Raw genomic sequence first — 16,695 nt, 5'->3', positions numbered from 1 at the left:
TCACAGAGAAAATAAAGTATCTAACCTTGTGTCTGTGCTTCTTTTTTTTCTTCCTGGGATAAAAGTCTGTGTTTTCATTAGAAATCTTACAACTCTTCAATTTTGCCAGATCTGAACACAGTTTGGTAGCTTTTTCTTTATAGCATCTGCTCACAATAACTTAATTGGTGAAACATTCAGGGCAGGGATTATAAAGTGAGAGATGAGGTTGGCACAGAATATTTGTAATGTATACAATAAGAAGTTTAAGTTTCTATTGATAATATATTAAAAACCCTTAAATGAACTAATCATTCATCTAAAGGAGTTCATGTATTTAGAGGGGTGACAGATATACTTGTGTTGTGCTTTACTGATCATTCCTCAACCATGAGCACTCAACTCGGCACACACCCAAGGAGCCAAACACGATTTCTTGTAAATCATGTGATTTGGGGGAAATCAGACTGTCCTGCAGTAACCAGTGCACATTGTGAAACAGAAACAAACACTTTTCATGTTGCAAGCCAAGCAGTGATAATGAAATGGACTTTCACAAAACCAAACATTTAGGAGTAAGAGACACAGTTAACCTGTAAGTCCGTTATGATCTGATCTGATTTGCACTGATCTGTACTGATCTGTACTGATAACCTCTCTCGAGAACATCTGTTTTGATCTTTTACTTTTGTTTATGTAGAAATGAACACAGTATACAAATCAGTACACGTTATACTATACAGTAAGCCTGCAGAATTAACAGTATGACGATGTTCAGTTTATGTATTGCCGGTGAGTATCTACACCAAAAGTGATTACATACACGTCTCTCCAATCTTAGGGGTGGAAAAGAAAAAAAAGAGGGAGGGCACCAAGAGATCCAGTGATTGTGAAATACAGGGGTGGTTGGATAACAAAACCTGATTTAGTAAAACATCTGTGTCAGAGCAGGGGGAGAGACAGGACCTGCACCATGAAGTCCTTCATCTTTTCCATACTGTTCCTGGTCTTGACCATGAGATCTGAGTGTTCACCAGACAGCAGGTAAATGTAGAAAAAGCTGCATGAATCTACTTTATGTAATGATGTAATGTTATGCAAACGTGAGGTTTGCAATACACTTTCAGACATCTGAAATCATTAAGAATGAATGTATGTTTTCAGGCTATTAAGTGTTTTATTTCTTTAATAAAATGGTTGTGTGAGAGATATAAAATGCAGCTTTGCAGATACTTTGCGAAGTGCCTATAAGTCAATGAATTCAAAATAGAGGATGACGTAAATGCTCTTGTCACTTTTTGTGCAGATTCTTTATCTCAGCACCAAGAGTATTTCATATCGGTGTTAATGAGAAAGTGTTTGTCCAGATGGGAAGGTCTTATTTTAATAATCCTGCAACCCTCTACCTGGAACATGAAACTAAAGGAACTGTGTCTGAGAGGAAACAAATTACATGTAAGGAGGATGAGCCGATCCAAACAGTTGAGCTCACGGTATGACAAACTTGCCCACTTGTATAGAAAAGCACACAATTTTGGAACTTATGTATATCATTTTGCCAAACTTAAAATGTTAATTTTTTCAGATTGACAAAGACATTTATTTGGGAATCCCTCACCGTCCGTATAAACCACGCTACCTCAACCTTGTGGTGGAGCACCCCTCTTTAACGGAAAGGAGGTCAACAAGGGTCCTGGTATCAAAACACAGGGGCTATATCTTTATTCAGACTCATCAGCCAATCTACAACCCATCACAGACAGGTACAAGTAAACAAATGTGGATACATTTATATAATGTGAAGTATTTCTACAATCTAAACATTTGACATTGATTGTTTTTGTCATCTTCTCTAGTGAGGTACAGGATATTCACTCTTGACCACACACTCAGGCCCCATGAGGAAACGTTCCAGTTATCTGTGTTTGTGAGTCCATGTAGCGACAAAAGCACAGACTTCAGGAAATATCAAGAAATACTTACATTGATTAATTTCACGATTTGTGTTTTTGTGTTATAACAGAATCCAGCTGGAAACAGGGTCATCAATTCCAATCGGACTGCAAAAGGAGGAATATATAAAGGAAATATCCAAATACCTGATGTCTCCAAGTATGTTGAAACAGATCAACTCCTTTATGCATAGCAACAAAACATGTCAACTTTAAGGTAACACATGAATGCTATATTTATAAAGATTGGGCTCATGGAAGATTACAGCACACTACGTTGGCGATGAAGAAAAGAAGGCCTCCAAAGAGTTCAAAGTTGGAAAGTTTGGTAAGATAATTTTATTTTAGTATTGTGACCTTTTTTAATCAACTGATGAAATTCCTAACCTCTATAAAACATTTTATTGTCACACTTCACAGTTTTACCAAGTTTTGAAGTAAACATCGCAATGGAGCAGCGCTATATTTTGTTAAATGCTGAACGATTCGACTTCTCTATCTCAGCCAAGTGAGTGTGGATCAATATTGTCTACTTTATCCAAGTTTTTCTGTTAAAGATTCCCTTACCACTATTGGCTGCTCTTTTTACAACATTTGGATAGCCTTACAAAATACTAGCCTTATAAAATCACTAGCATTACTACCAGGGTTATGGCTAACAGTTAGCTTACCTGACTGGAACTACTTGCACATCTAGAGTTCTGTTTCCAGTTATCAAATGTATTTATGTATATTTATTTTCACTGGTTTGGCACTAGTCCAACAACCCATCAAAAATGGGCCTCTTTAAACATAGTTGCTAATGCTACAAGCTAAATAACTAGCTTGTTATAAAACCTAAAGGTATTTAAAAAGTGTGAATTCAACTGTAAGACTCAGTTGTTGATACATCGACTAAGTCATACAGTTTTGACTGCAAGGAAAGACAAATTGCTAGTCCACAGATTAAACATTATGAGCTAATTCCATAATATTTAGGCTGTTTAATGCTGCATTTGTGTGTTCCTCGGATGATCCCAGTTTCCGTGTTAAGAACTCCTCCTTTAATTTGGTGTGTTCACATACTTTCAATTCAAAACCTGACCCGACTATTTATTCAAGGTTTAATCAAAACAAATGCTAAAACTTAACTAACATACCTTACTTGTTATAAAGGTTTAAATGCCATACTAAAGTATATAAATAACTTCCCTTACGTGTCAAGGTCACTATTATGCAGACAAAAAGTAATGGGGATAACATATTTGAAATTGTATTTGAGAAAAAATTCTCCATATAGTCCATTATTTGCATGTAATAGACACCTTGCAAGTCATTAGCTCTTAAAGACTCTTACCTTGTCCCTTTTCACTATTTTACAATATTTTTTAAAGGTATTCACATGGTGAGAAAGTTCAAGGGGCTTATCACTGCCAGTTTGGTGTCGTAGAAAAGGATCCAGTTGATGGTCAAAAGAGGAAGCCGTTCTACATCGGGGGACTGGAAATGACTGGCTCGGTGAGGAGACATATATATTTAACATTTACAATGTGGCTCATTTCAACATATGAGATCAGATCACATATTGAATCTCTTGTTTAATCAGTCTTTTATGTGATTCCTCACAGGTCCTGCCTGGATATGATGAGCTCACAGAAGCTTCTCTACAGATGGCAGACTTACATGTGCAACTCCAAAGACTAAATCTAACTCTCTCCGAACTGCAGCAGAGTGGATCACAACTCTACTTAGGAGTATTTGTCACCAACATTCAAAGTAAAGGACACTTTGCCACACTATACATAAGTCAAAGTCAGACGCCTCCCAAAAGAACTGTCTGGATTAAGGATAACGATTTGGAGTATTGTGTACAAGGGGTTCTACTGTGCATAGTACAGTATGATATTTACTAATCTTTAATTTGATTATTGGTGTTGCAAAGAGAATAATAACTGAGCAGTTTATTAATTACAGTGCTTTGACCATATCATACAAACAGAGCAAAGATTAGTAATAAGATAAGATAAGGTAAGATAAGATATACTTTATTGGTCCCCCATTGGGGGAAATTCTTTTGTTACAGCAGCTTACAACACGGGACAGGGAAATACAACAATGTACTAACATAGTTAAAAAATATAATAACAATAATAATAGCAATGACAAAGGTTAAATAAAATAAAATAAAATAAAATAGAATAAAATAGAACATGGCAACTATTACAGATGTATAAACACTATGTACACTTCTATCTGATAAATAGATAAGGTAAGTTATCGCACGGATAAAATTGCACCAGGTTATTTAAAAAAACATACACAGTATGAAGAACAGTGCGATTCAGATGGATACAGTAGTTATTTGTGAATGTGCCAAGTCACATAGTATCTTCCATGTAGTGGAATGAAAGATGTACGGAAGAGGATTAGGGCCACTGAAAAAAAAAAAAAAAGGGTCAATTTTTTTTTTTTATTATTATTATTCTGAGATGAAAGTCAGAATTCTGAGAATAAAGTCAGAATTCTGAGATTAAAGTCAGAATTCTGACTTTAATCAGAATTCATTCTCATTCATTCTCAAAGTCAGAATAATAATAAAAAGAATTATTTTTTACCCTTTTTTTTTTTTTTTTCAGTGGCCCTAATCCTCTTCCGTAAAGATGAGAACAGCTGAGTAACGGGACTTTGTAGTGCTGGTGTTAAACAGTCTGTTTGTAGATGGGATGAAGGACCTGCGGTAGCGCTCTGTCCTAGTTTAAGTCCTAATAAATTAACATCATCTTTTATTTCATAGAAGCCAAAATGACAATAAATATATACAATATTCTACAAAATAAACATTATAATATAAAACTGCTTTTAGTACATGCAAGTGGTACTAAAGATGTTCCAAAACGAGTTCCCACTGTCAATAGAAACTACACAAAAAAGTCTGTTATACTCAAGACAACAGCAGAATACAATTGCATCCTTTACTTCTTAATCTATAACTACTTCTATTACAACTGCTAGACCCTTGCTCATATTCATAATTCATAAAACAATAATTTGTGCCAAAATGTTTGGTGACACCCTGTACAAATAGTGGTTTTGATGGACAATTTAAAACTTTTAAAAGAAGACAATAAAGGGGATATCTGTGTGATTTTTCACCACACCACATGTTTTTTCTGTGTTCTTTGGTGTTAGGTGGTGAAATACAAGGGGATGAAGTTTACCTTCCTGTCATCTCACAGAAGTACACCCTGGATCTCTCTCGAACACGTTCATATTTCCTCCCTGGGTATCCTCTGGATGTGTCGGTATGCATATAATGACTGTGTGAGCACATAGCTATCTTAATGGTTGGGATGATTTTGTGAGTTAAAGATATTGTTTGTTGTTAATATAGGTGGTCGTTCGGCACCCTGATGGCTCCCCAGCGGCTGACGTGCCAGTAAAGATTAACGTGTCATCATCCATGAAGGAGTATTGGGAAGGCACTACTAACCAGGAGGGGGCAGTGTTACCTATATTTAACATTATTGCTGCAGACCAGATTACTGTCCAAGTTAGTTTTCCTGAAAAACTCACAAGTTTATGGCTCTATGACCAAGATAAACCACTGGTTATTCCTTTATTTCACATTAACAGTTGTCACTCTTATTTCATTAGGTGTCTGCAGATGATTCGCACCAAAGAAAAGTAATTCAACGAGCTAAATCTCCAACCAACAGCTATCTTTACCTGAGTTTAACCAACAGGATGTACTCAGTGGGAGAGTCACTAACTGTACATTATAACACTGTGAACAGCCCGAGTAATGGGTTCATATACTACATGGTGAGGTATAACATAATTGATGCAACATGTTTTTTTTGACAATGAGAAGAAAGGGTTTTTTATATCTAACATTCTACATTCCTTGCATCTTAGGTCTTAAGCCGAGGGATCCTAGTAGAACAGGGGAAGCTCCCAATAGGTACTGCACTTGTTCACAATCTGCCAGTGACACAACATATGATTCCATCCTTTCGTCTGATTGGCTACTTCTACGACGGGCTTGGTAACATCATTGCTGACTCAGTGTGGGTAGATGTCAAGGATGAATGTGAGATAAAGGTCAAGGTGAGTAAACAGCAGAAAAAAGAGAGTATGAGCACAGTATTTCAGTAAACAAACCAAACTTTAAACATGTTGACTGAGTTTGTTTAAGTTGGTTGATTCTGGGAAAGTGGGGCATTTCAAACTTTATAAAAACGGATATCATTTTTAGCATACCATTTACCACTCTGTCATTTAAAAATACATAATTTGTTTTGTTTTATGTTATTTTGAATGACTAAACACAACTTATGTGTTTCTGTGTATGTAATGAAATGTGTTGTTTTATTGTTTGACAAAAACAACTTCAACACTTTAACCCATTCAGGTTAAACATTCAGGGCCATCTGAACCTAAACAACCGACTCAACTTGAATTTGATTTAAATGGTCAAAAAGCCAAAGTGGCTATGCTGGTTGTGGATAAGGCTATCTACGCTCTCAAAGCAGATAATAAACTCACAGCCAAACAGGTATCACACTCACACGTCTACTTATTCTTAAAACACACCCAAGTCATGCTTACAACTCAAATACCCTTGCTCTTCCTTTTCAGGTGTTTTCCACCATGCAGTCATATGACCTGGGCTGCTCCTACACAGGAGGATCTGACCCTGATTCAGTGCTAACTGATGCTGGACTGTCATTTGTAACTCATTCCAGCTCAGTTACAAAGAAGGGTATGAGAAAAAAAGTTTTCTTCATTTTCATTCCAAATATGGGAAAAAAGAAAAAGAAAAGACATTTTGAATTGTGTTATTTGCAAATTGGTCAACTGCAGAAAGTAGAAAACTATCAGTGAGTTTAGGTTTACAAAACATAAAATTTGACCCAAATAATCAAATGTGTTCATGTTTAAAAGAAAAGAAAAAAGAACAACACAATATATAAGTCAGAAACACACTTGTCATAGATTTAACCATTTATTGCCAAATGGAAATACAGTTATGCTTGGCGTTATAAGCTATGCTTTAGCACTCCCTTGGTTAGCCAAGCAGCCTGTTTCTGCTTCTGCAAAACTAAAGTAGATATCCACACATGTAGCACATGCTAAGTTTAACAATGTTATACCTTTGCAGAATTTGGCTGTGGTTCACGATCAACAAGAAAAAGACGTGCAGTGGACCTCCAGCAGGAAATGATCACTTTAAGTGAGATAATACTCTTGGATGCATGCAACATAGGTCTGGCAAACACTTCTGGTATGAAAATTCTATAAAGTTTTCTATTTTCTTTTGACTGTCACTTTTAGGGTCCAACTTTTCAGATGAAAACTTGAAAGACTGCTGTGTCCACGGCTTTTCTCTCATTCCAATGACACGAACATGTCAGGAGAGAGCAAGGAGAGTCTCTCTGGTGTCAAAAAATCCTCTTTGTGCTGAGGCATTTTTAAGATGCTGCCTTGAAGGGGAACGTCTGAGACAAAAAAAAAGGGAAGAAGATGCCAGGAAAGAACTTGGAAGGAGTGAGATTAAATTGTCATTCGATTTTTAATTGGCTACACATATCGATAGCATTTAATATCTGTACCATGATTCTCACATGGTTTAATCACAAACCTTTCACTTTTTATTTCAAGCTGCAACAACAGAGGACATTGAACAGTATTTCTTGGAGGACGCTGGTCGAAATATTCGCCGACTTTTTCCCCCGAGCTTTGAGTTCACAGACTTTGATGTAGACGGCAAAAAAATGTAAGAGGAGAACATTGAGTATATGATCTAAATTGTATGCAATATTTGCTGTCCAGCATGTTGCAACAGCTTAACGCCATTGAAAAGTTTGCCACCCCACTTCTTTTTGCAGCTGTTGGTTCTGATATTGTCAATGGGAGTTTTTCTGTTTTTAATAACATCAACTCAAACTTGAATGCATTACCTTTAGTCTTAGGACTTGGTTACAAGTAAAAAAAAGACCTTCAGATGCATTTACACAACTGATTTATTGTAAATCCCCAGCCATCAATTAGTTCTACTGGATTCAATCACTACATGGGAGATTCAGGTCGTCACTCTGTCTGCAGCCACTGGTAATGACACATTCCCCATTGTCTAATGTATTTTGGATATCTGACAGAAGATCTTTTTATTTGAATTCATAAGAAATGTATTCTGTTTTTCACTCAGGTTTCTGTGTAGTAAAACCAATAGAAGTCAGAGCATTTAAGAAGATCTTTGTGTCCCTGAGACTGCCTTATTCAGTGAGAAAATATGAGCAACTCTCCATTTCACCTGTCATCTACAACTATGGCGAAGACACACTACAGGTTCATAAAACTTAAAACTGTTCACTCCTTCTGTTCTGTTTGAATTCAGTTTTAAACAGTGTGTTTCTCCGCAGGTGGCAGTTAACATGGAACAAACTGAAGGGCTTTGCTCCCCTGGCTCAGCCACCACTACAGCCTTTGTTAACATTACTTTGAAGCCTCAGTCCTCCCAGTTTGTCTCTTTCTCTGCAGTCCCCATGGTAACCGGCTCGATACCCATCAAGATACACATCTATGATATAGAGGGTGAAAATGGGATAGATTCTATTGAGAAGACTTTAAATGTTTTGGTGAGTAACACAGGCATTGTTTTTTGTAAACAAGGTCACAACAGAGGCTGAACATACAGATGCTAATGGTCAAGTACTTCTAACATATCAATTAATTCATTTCAATAGCTTTTTTGTGCCTACGACTTTGTCTTAATTAACCATGAGTCTTTCTTAAAATTTTAACGATAGAGCATTTTGAGGACTAGTAATATTAACTCAGATCAAACTTGCTTCCCCATTTACTCTTATTTTCTTATGTTGTAGACAGAGGGAATGGAAAAGAGAGTGGAAGAAACCAAAGTGTTTAACTTAGATGGTGAGTTATCAGTTTTGTTTTTTGGAGACTTGCTTGATGGTTGAAATCACTTTTTCTCTTATTTGTTTCACATGAAGATTCACTTTGATTGTGTTCTTCTCTTTATGTTAACAGGGAGGCGCACCGATACATTCATTATTGATGGATCTTTACCAGAGGACACAGTCCCTGACTCCGGCTCAAATATATTCGTTTCAGTAGAAGGTATGTGTTATTAGACACAGCCATACATTAAACAAACCTCTTATTAATAACAGTGTCTGACAATTTCTCTATTCTTATCCCACAGGAGATGGATTTGGCAGTTCACATGCAGTGAATCTTCTTTCCCCTGAAAAGGTTGAAAAACTGATCGTACTTCCTAATGGGTGTTTAGAGCAGACCATGAGAACACTGTACCCTACAGTTTTAGCACTCCGCTACCTCGATCTGAGTGATCAGTGGTTTGATCTGCCGGCTGGTGCCAGAGATAAAGCCCTAGGTCATGTTGAGACTGGTAGGAACACATCAAGCTGTTATCTGTTTAATGTCTTCAGAATAATTTTTTCCAGCAACAAGTCACACAGATTCAACTAATTTTCATGTATTTAGCACTTTACAATTTTATTCAATCACTACAACTTTACACAAATTTAACCTGTTGATCCTGTCCCCCATATTTTTTTATGTCACCAGTATCATTTTTTTGCATTGCAACATAAGCTGCCTTAAAATCCAGCACACTAGGCTGCAACAATCAGAGAAAATCTGAAATTCTCGAGAGATTGGTTAATTTCTTGTATGAACGTCAGGGCCTTACATTCTTTTGAAAAAAAGAAAAGAGTTGGACCAGATTGACATCCCTTCAATGTCTGGTCTACTTGACATCCCTTCAATGTCTGGTAGAAGTCTAGGAATATGACTGTAGAGTGGAAGTTTTGAAGGATGGAGGTTCCAGTTTATGAAAGGTAGGAATTGAGGGTCTGCACAGCTGTAGGGAAGAGAGTTTCTGGTTGATCTCAGAATTTTATCGTAGCATCAAGCTGAAGATATCAATCAATCAATCTTTATTTATATAGCGCCAAATCACAACAAACGTTATCCCAAGACATTCAGCAAACAGAGCAGGTCTAGACCATACTCTATGTTATATTATTAACAAAGACCCAACATCAAGACAGAATAAGAACCAGTCCCGTCTTACAGACAGGATCATGTATTATTTCATCTTAGTCTACTATGAACAGGCTACTTTGCAGCATTTAGCAAGTCACAACGGTAGGGGAAACTTCCTTTTAACAGACAGAAACCTCTAGCAGAACCAGACTCATGTTTGACAGCCATCTGCCTCGACTGACAAGCCCCTTTTTGTAAACAGCAATAGTTCAGCTGGTAATGAACATTTATTCCTAATCTTCCCTGTCACATGCTTCTTTGATAATTGGATTGCTTGATGATATAAACTTTGCACCCTGTACAGGTAACTAAAAAGTTGTAGATGTTCGTTTTTAACAAAGTAAAAACTCTCTTTGACAGGTTACCCAAGAATCATATCATACAAGAATAAAGCCACTGGATCTTATTCATCGTTTAGTACAGTGCCATCAAGTTATTGGTGAGTGCATGACACACATTGCCTTATTGGTTTTGATATGATACACTGTAGTTACATCTAATGTCTCACATAGTGAATCAAGTGTCCCTATATTTCCAAATTTTTAATAGTCATGAAACTTTTCCCCTCCATTTCAACCTTTTTTTTTTCTAATAAACTCAGGGCGACTGCACTTATAGTGAAGATGCTGTCTATGGTGGCCCAACGTCAGTCAGAATCTTTTGGACAGCAAGGCAGACAGGCTAAGTTTGTACCAGAAGAAGAAATCAGACATCCAGTCCGTTACTTGCTCAGTCAGCAGAAGGATGATGGGTCATTCAGGGACCCAAATCCAGTGCTACACAGAGATGTTCTGGTAACCTCTAGGCCTTTGCGTACATGTTATAAATATGAAAAATGATTTCAACATTGTAAGTTGTGGTCTTCACAGCACTGAACTGAAAGTGAAATTCTATTTATTTTTAAAGCAGCAAGGAAACGACCAAGATGCATCCACCACAGCTTTCATAACTGTTGCGCTGCACCGATCCCTTGAATTCCTGAATCCGGATGAAAAAAATAATGCGGTAAGATAATATAAAGACTTAATGAATGGCTTTTAGGATGGTGAACCACTACTCAGGTCCAGATCATAATTTCTTAATATCTACTGAATGGAATGGCAACACTCACTTAGCTCTAAGGGCGAATCCTGCTGGCCATGGTTATCCTATGGCCTCCCCTCTAGTGCCATTAACAGGCCAAAATGTCTCCCTTGAGAAGCACCAGAGCAGCTTTGGTGATTCCCTTTCTTTACTTCTAGTGTCAGTATTAGGTCAATATTATTTATTATTTGTATTGTATTTAATACCTTTATTACAACTAAATCACAGCAAAACTAATGCAATGTTACATTTAATAGTGTAAGGACATAATAAGCCGGTGTAAGCCTGCTAAAAAACTAAAAAGAAAAAAAAAACATGCATAAAATCTGCATATTAGCATGCTGCTGAATAACCTCGAAGCACTGCATTGCCCAAATAGTCTAATAGAGCTTTCATCACATTTTCCCTTCTTGTTCTTGTTTATAGACTCATATTAAGTGTGTTTCAAAAAACTGTAGTAATTCAATTTTCAAAGCAAACCCCATTTAAAAAAGTGTTGACTGCTGACCTATTTCTTCCCACCAGGAGGCAACCATTTCAAGATCGACAGCGTATCTCCTATCTCAACTTGAGGATCTTAAGCACCCGTATGCTGTTGCCATTACAGCCTACTGCCTCGCATTTTGTCTTCCATTGGGAACAGATCATTCATCTGCCTGGACAAAACTTCAAGCACTGGCTACTGAAGGCAAGTCCAACTGAAGCAAATAATTTACTCAATACTCAGTATACTCTGTATATATCATATACTAAGATATCACTGAAACCTAAGACCCACATGTTTTGTTTTGGTCACAATGACAAGTTAACCTAAAGGGTGTAGCGCAGTGTGGTATCTTTTGATATGAAAGTTTTACTAATGATCTATTTTGTAATTTTCAGGACAGAAAGGCTGCCTTCTATGGACAACCAATCCCAGCTCAAAGAACAAGGCTCATGCAGATGCCAACACAATAGAGACTACGGCCTATGCCCTCCTTACAGCAGTGGAACTTGAGAAAACCGAGTGGGCAAACAAAGCAGCATGCTGGTTAACCACCCAAGAAAACTATATTGGAGGCTTCAGATCAACACAGGTTACTGAGATGCTAGACTGGAAATTGTTTGAACCCAAATAAGCCTTGTTTTTGGATCGAGCCCCTTTTGCCCTGTGTTGACTCAGTCCCGTTTAGAGTCAGAGTTAAGGTTATGAGTATGTTTTATTGTCGTATCCAGGATACCGTCATGGCTCTGGAAGCTCTGGCTGAGTATGAGATAAAGAGGCCCGCCAGTACAGAAGCAAATCTAAAAGCAGTGTTCACAAGTCCAGGGAAGAGAGACATCCTAAAGCTCAATCTGGAAAATAAGAAGGACAGAGTGGAAAGGGACCTTAAGGTACAACTGAGCATTTGAGTATTACCCTTGAATACACATTTAAATCATTTACCTCATCCTAATTATTTTTTTATGTTCTTGTTTCTTTTGCCTTAGAAACTAGCAGGGCAGAACATTAATGTGGAGGTATCAGGAATAGGGAAGACCAAGCTAAAGGTAAGTTTAACTATTTTCTGTATTACATGCTGACAAAGAGCAGTATTTTACCTCTAATCCGCCTTACAGGTTGTGAAGGCCTATCATATACTGGAACCCAAGGACGACTGTAAACAAGTCTCTATCAGAATCACAGTACAAGGGAAAGTGAAGTACACTGGTGAGCTTTTGTCATTGATAACAAATCACAGCCTCATGTAAATCTAATAAAAACAACACAGGTACATTAAACTCTATCTCTCCAGCAAAGGTCATAGAAAACTATGACTACTATGACTATGATATCATCCAGAACAAGGACGTGCGAGTACCTCAATCAGCGATTGAGTTGTTTGATGCTCAGACCAGAAACAGGAGAAGTCTTGATAATGGCTTGAATTCGGACCAGGATCTCACCTATGAAGTCTGTGTCAGGTAAAATGAACAACATTGAAATCCCTTTTTCTCCAGCTACTGAAGAGACACTGAGCACATCACACTTAATTATATTGTAACTTCATTATTAATTCCTTTTATGTGTGTAGTCGTAGCATGTACAGCAATCTCACAGGAATGGCCATTGCTGACATCACACTTCTGAGTGGCTTTGAGGCTGTAACTGAGGATCTTGACATAGTAAGTAGATCTGAAAAGAATTTGGGGTTGGAATTAATGCTTTGATATGCATGTTATGTTTCGTTGTCACCTGCATTGGCCATGTGTTTTAAATTCTCATTTGCCCTTGGCTGGTTTATATTAACAGCTGAGTTTAGTGATATAAGAGCTGTGCAACATACCAGAACCAAAATGTTTTGTGTTGGGTAAGATTGTGGGAATCATGGAATGTAAACAAACTCTTCAAGTTCATTTCTTGTCTTCTCAGCTTAAAGACAGATCTGAAGGATACATTTCTCATTACGAGGTCTCTCATGGGAAAGTGCTGGTATACTTTGATAGGGTGAGGCTGAAATCTATTGACACAGTAAATAAAAAAATGTCCATGTCCTGTACTAAAGATTTGTTCTCCTTCTCCAGCTCTTTGATACAGAGGAATGCATAAGTTTTAGGGCTATACAGACAGTACCCATCGGCCTTCTACAGCCTGCTCCAGCTGTGTTCTATGATTACTATGAACCAAGTAAGCTTTAATGCAGCATTTTCTGCATCTCTGGTCAGGACAGAGATGAAATCTTTGTTTGTTTTACCAACAATTTATGACATTTCTGTGCTTCCTTTTAGACAGAAAGTGTACTGTGTTCTACTCTGCTCCCCGGAGAAGCAAGCTGATCTCCAAACTGTGTTCAGAGGACGTGTGTCAATGTGCAGAAAGTAGGCTTTTACTCTTAAAACCCATACTGATACAAAAAAAAACAGCCCTATGGATGAATAAATCGAGGTTTGAATAATAAAATGTATTTTGTTCACCTTTCCCGTAGGACCATGCCATAAAGTACAAAACACATTCAAATCTGAAAGTGGGCGAAGAAAGAAGGAGAATAAACGTTTACAGCATGCTTGCTTCTTCCCGACAGTAGATTATGGTCAGTACTGCACATTAAGAGAAGATATAAACTTGGTTGAAAATCTCACATCTTTGCTTTGAATATTGATACTGTAGCTTTTTGTTTTATTTAAGCATACTTGGCCGAAGTCCTAAATGTTTCCATGAAGAGCAACTTTGAGCTCTACAGGATGAACATAATCGAGGTGCTCAAATCTTGTAAGTAAATTACCATCACCAGCCTTAGTATGTTACTGAAGTGCATTGCATTCATGTGAAAAAAAAATCTGCTCTGTTTTTTCTGAATTAATGAGTTATCAGGATGTCAATCAATCAATCAATCTTTATTTGTATAGCACCAAATCACAACAAACGTTATCTCAAGACTCTTTTACAAACATAGCAGGTCTAGACCACTCTGTCAAATTATGAACAGAGACCCAACTTCAAGACAGGGTAAGACTCAGTCTTACCCCACCTTAATCCATCATGAACATTGCACATCGCAGTATTTAGCTAGTTACAGTGGCGAGGAAAAACTTCCTTTTAACAGGCAGAAACCTCAGGCAGAACCAGACTCATGTTAGACAGCCATCATGCCTCGACCGAGTTGGGTCTGGAAAGACGGATAGAGGGGGGGAGAGAGAGAGGTGATAGTGATGAGACGAGTAGTAGAAGCTGTTGCTGCTGGAGTCCAGCACGTCCGTATCAGCTGGAGTCCAGATCGTCCGCAGCAGGAGGACGTCTACGGCAGCTCAGAGGAATCTATGAGACAATGGAGCTCAGGGACTCCAGAAAGGTCTATGTTTAGTAACTTTAATCGGACAGGCAGAGTTAAAGTAAGTGATGAGGGGTTGGAGGGGGAGGGGGTGAGCTAGGATCCCAGTGTGTCAGTGCGCCAGTTCCCCCGGCAGTCTAGGCCTATAGCAGCATAACAAAAGCAGGTCCAAGCCTGATCCAGCTCTAAGTATAAGCTTTATCAAAAAGGAAAGTTTTAAGCCTACTCTTAAAAGTGGAGAGGGTGTCTGCTTCCCGGACCCTGACTGGTAGATGATTCCAAAGGAGAGGGACCTGATAACTGAAGGTTCTACCTCCCATACTACTTTTAGAGATTTTAGGTACAACTAGCAAGCCTGCATGTTGGGAGCGTAGAGTTCTAGAGGGGTAATAGGGCACTATGAGCTCTTTAAGATATGTCTACCTGAAAATCAACAGCTGCAAAGTCCCTAGGTGCCTGTGCATTGTTGACAAGCTAATAACAAAACCATCCATGTTACTTGGAGACACTAGTATCTCCAAATGTTTTACACCCAAAGCAAAATAAAACTGGATTACCTGGGAATGTTTACTTCCTGAGGCCTTGAGGTGCTAATGGGATTGTACTATTGCTGTATGTCGTTAATTCAGAAAAAACAAGCAGATATTTTTTATTTACAAAATCATTTCTCGTAATTCCAAGATAAATAACTTATTAATTCAGAAAAACTAAGTAGATATTTTTTATTTACAAAATCATTTCTCGTAATTCCAAGATAATTAACTTGTTCATTCAGAAAAACGGAGCAGAATTGTTTTTTCTCATGTGAATGCAGCATGCTTCCGTAGTAGATGATGAAAAGGGTCCTGAAAATGTTTTTGTGCCATAACTTTTATGCTTGCAAGAATTAATAAAACTGTGACACTTGTGTATGTATTAGATGGAGATATCGTGGTAGCTGAGAATTCAATTCGAGTGTTTGCGAAGAGACTTCAGTGTAGAGGAGAGCTAGAGCTGGGAACACAGTATCTGATCATGGGCAAAGATGGCTCCACAACCGACTCAGAAAAAATGTAAGTATAGTTATTAACTTTTAATAAAAGTACATTCTTACACTATTGATTCTAACACTGCTCACTGTTCTTTTTTTGTAGGATGCAGTACCTGTTGGAATCAAACACCTGGGTTGAAAGAAAGCCTTCAGAGGAAGAATGTAGAAAATCTGCAAATAGCGCCGCCTGCAGGGAGTTCAGGGTTTTTATAGAGGGGTACAAAGTAGATGGCTGCAGGCAGTGAAGAAGACTGCCAAAAAAAGTGCTTTTCTGTTTAGAGGAGCTCAGTTACAGTAGTTTCCTGTGAGATTCACAGAGCTCCTCTCACTGTTTAAAGTCAAACTGAGTCTTATAGCATAATAATATAAGACCATTCATATTTACTCAGAGTTATTGCCTGTCAGACAGCCGGTGGATGACTGGGTCCATCGCATTTCGTTTCAAAGTATATGCAACAAAAAATGTAACCATTCTTTATTCTTTGTTCCATAAAGCTGCATGTATGCTAATAAAAACACCTTTGATGTCATCTAGATGATTGTGTATTAACTATGTTGACATGTTGCAACAGTTATTTCAAATGAAAAGTAACAGAAGTGAAAGAAGGACTCCATCCACAAACAAACACTTCCTTTTTCATATCAGTCCAAATAGCGTGATTCAGTTTGGTGTACTGGTTTGAATTAGTTCTCCTGCTGAATGTATTTATTTTTTCAGTTTTTTTTTCTTTTACTGGCAGTGAAGGACCTGAGAGGGGTCTCTGTACTCAACTTAACCCCCCTCATAGTTACC

General features: G+C 37.7%; 1 protein-coding gene across 2 annotated transcripts; it reads left to right on the top strand.

The window, feature by feature from the left end:
* The first annotated feature begins 920 nt into the window (after positions 1 to 920).
* Positions 921 to 16,436, top strand: c4b (complement 4B (Chido blood group)). Of its 2 annotated transcripts, none has more exons than XM_034698456.1 (41): positions 921 to 1,023; positions 1,286 to 1,472; positions 1,565 to 1,742; positions 1,836 to 1,906; positions 2,003 to 2,091; positions 2,177 to 2,259; positions 2,352 to 2,439; positions 3,305 to 3,428; positions 3,539 to 3,686; positions 5,100 to 5,212; positions 5,302 to 5,460; positions 5,565 to 5,732; positions 5,826 to 6,017; positions 6,322 to 6,465; positions 6,549 to 6,672; positions 7,072 to 7,143; positions 7,245 to 7,457; positions 7,572 to 7,686; positions 7,951 to 8,021; positions 8,119 to 8,258; positions 8,333 to 8,548; positions 8,795 to 8,846; positions 8,961 to 9,050; positions 9,136 to 9,342; positions 10,362 to 10,440; positions 10,603 to 10,795; positions 10,908 to 11,006; positions 11,610 to 11,772; positions 11,967 to 12,160; positions 12,300 to 12,458; positions 12,555 to 12,614; positions 12,684 to 12,774; positions 12,860 to 13,028; positions 13,139 to 13,229; positions 13,477 to 13,551; positions 13,629 to 13,731; positions 13,833 to 13,922; positions 14,030 to 14,134; positions 14,230 to 14,313; positions 15,792 to 15,924; positions 16,006 to 16,436. In XM_034698456.1, the coding sequence occupies exons 1-41, from the start codon at positions 953 to 955 to the stop codon at positions 16,145 to 16,147; spliced, it is 5,145 nt and encodes a 1,714-aa protein (XP_034554347.1). In that variant the 5' UTR covers positions 921 to 952; the 3' UTR covers positions 16,148 to 16,436. The 2 variants fall into 2 exon arrangements, with proteins under 2 accessions (XP_034554347.1, XP_034554348.1); XM_034698457.1 differs by having other exon boundaries at positions 927 to 1,023; positions 10,911 to 11,006.
* The last annotated feature ends 259 nt before the right edge of the window (positions 16,437 to 16,695 follow it).

The sequence above is a fragment of the Notolabrus celidotus genome, chromosome 12 (genome assembly GCF_009762535.1).
Source record: "Notolabrus celidotus isolate fNotCel1 chromosome 12, fNotCel1.pri, whole genome shotgun sequence".
NCBI classification, from domain to species: Eukaryota; Metazoa; Chordata; class Actinopteri; order Labriformes; family Labridae; genus Notolabrus; species Notolabrus celidotus.
Note: the sequence above shows the minus strand (reverse complement) of the source record. Positions and strands in the feature narration are given on the sequence as shown.

Excerpts from the sequence above, each read along its gene's own strand:
- c4b (XM_034698456.1), top strand. The coding sequence starts at position 953 with ATGAAGTCCTTCATCTTTTCCATACTGTTCCTGGTCTTGACCATGAGA. Across the intron at positions 2,092-2,176 it reads CAAATACCTGATGTCTCCAA|ATTGGGCTCATGGAAGATTA; the intron begins GTATGTTGAAAC and ends ATATTTATAAAG. Across the intron at positions 8,259-8,332 it reads ATGGCGAAGACACACTACAG|GTGGCAGTTAACATGGAACA; the intron begins GTTCATAAAACT and ends GTTTCTCCGCAG.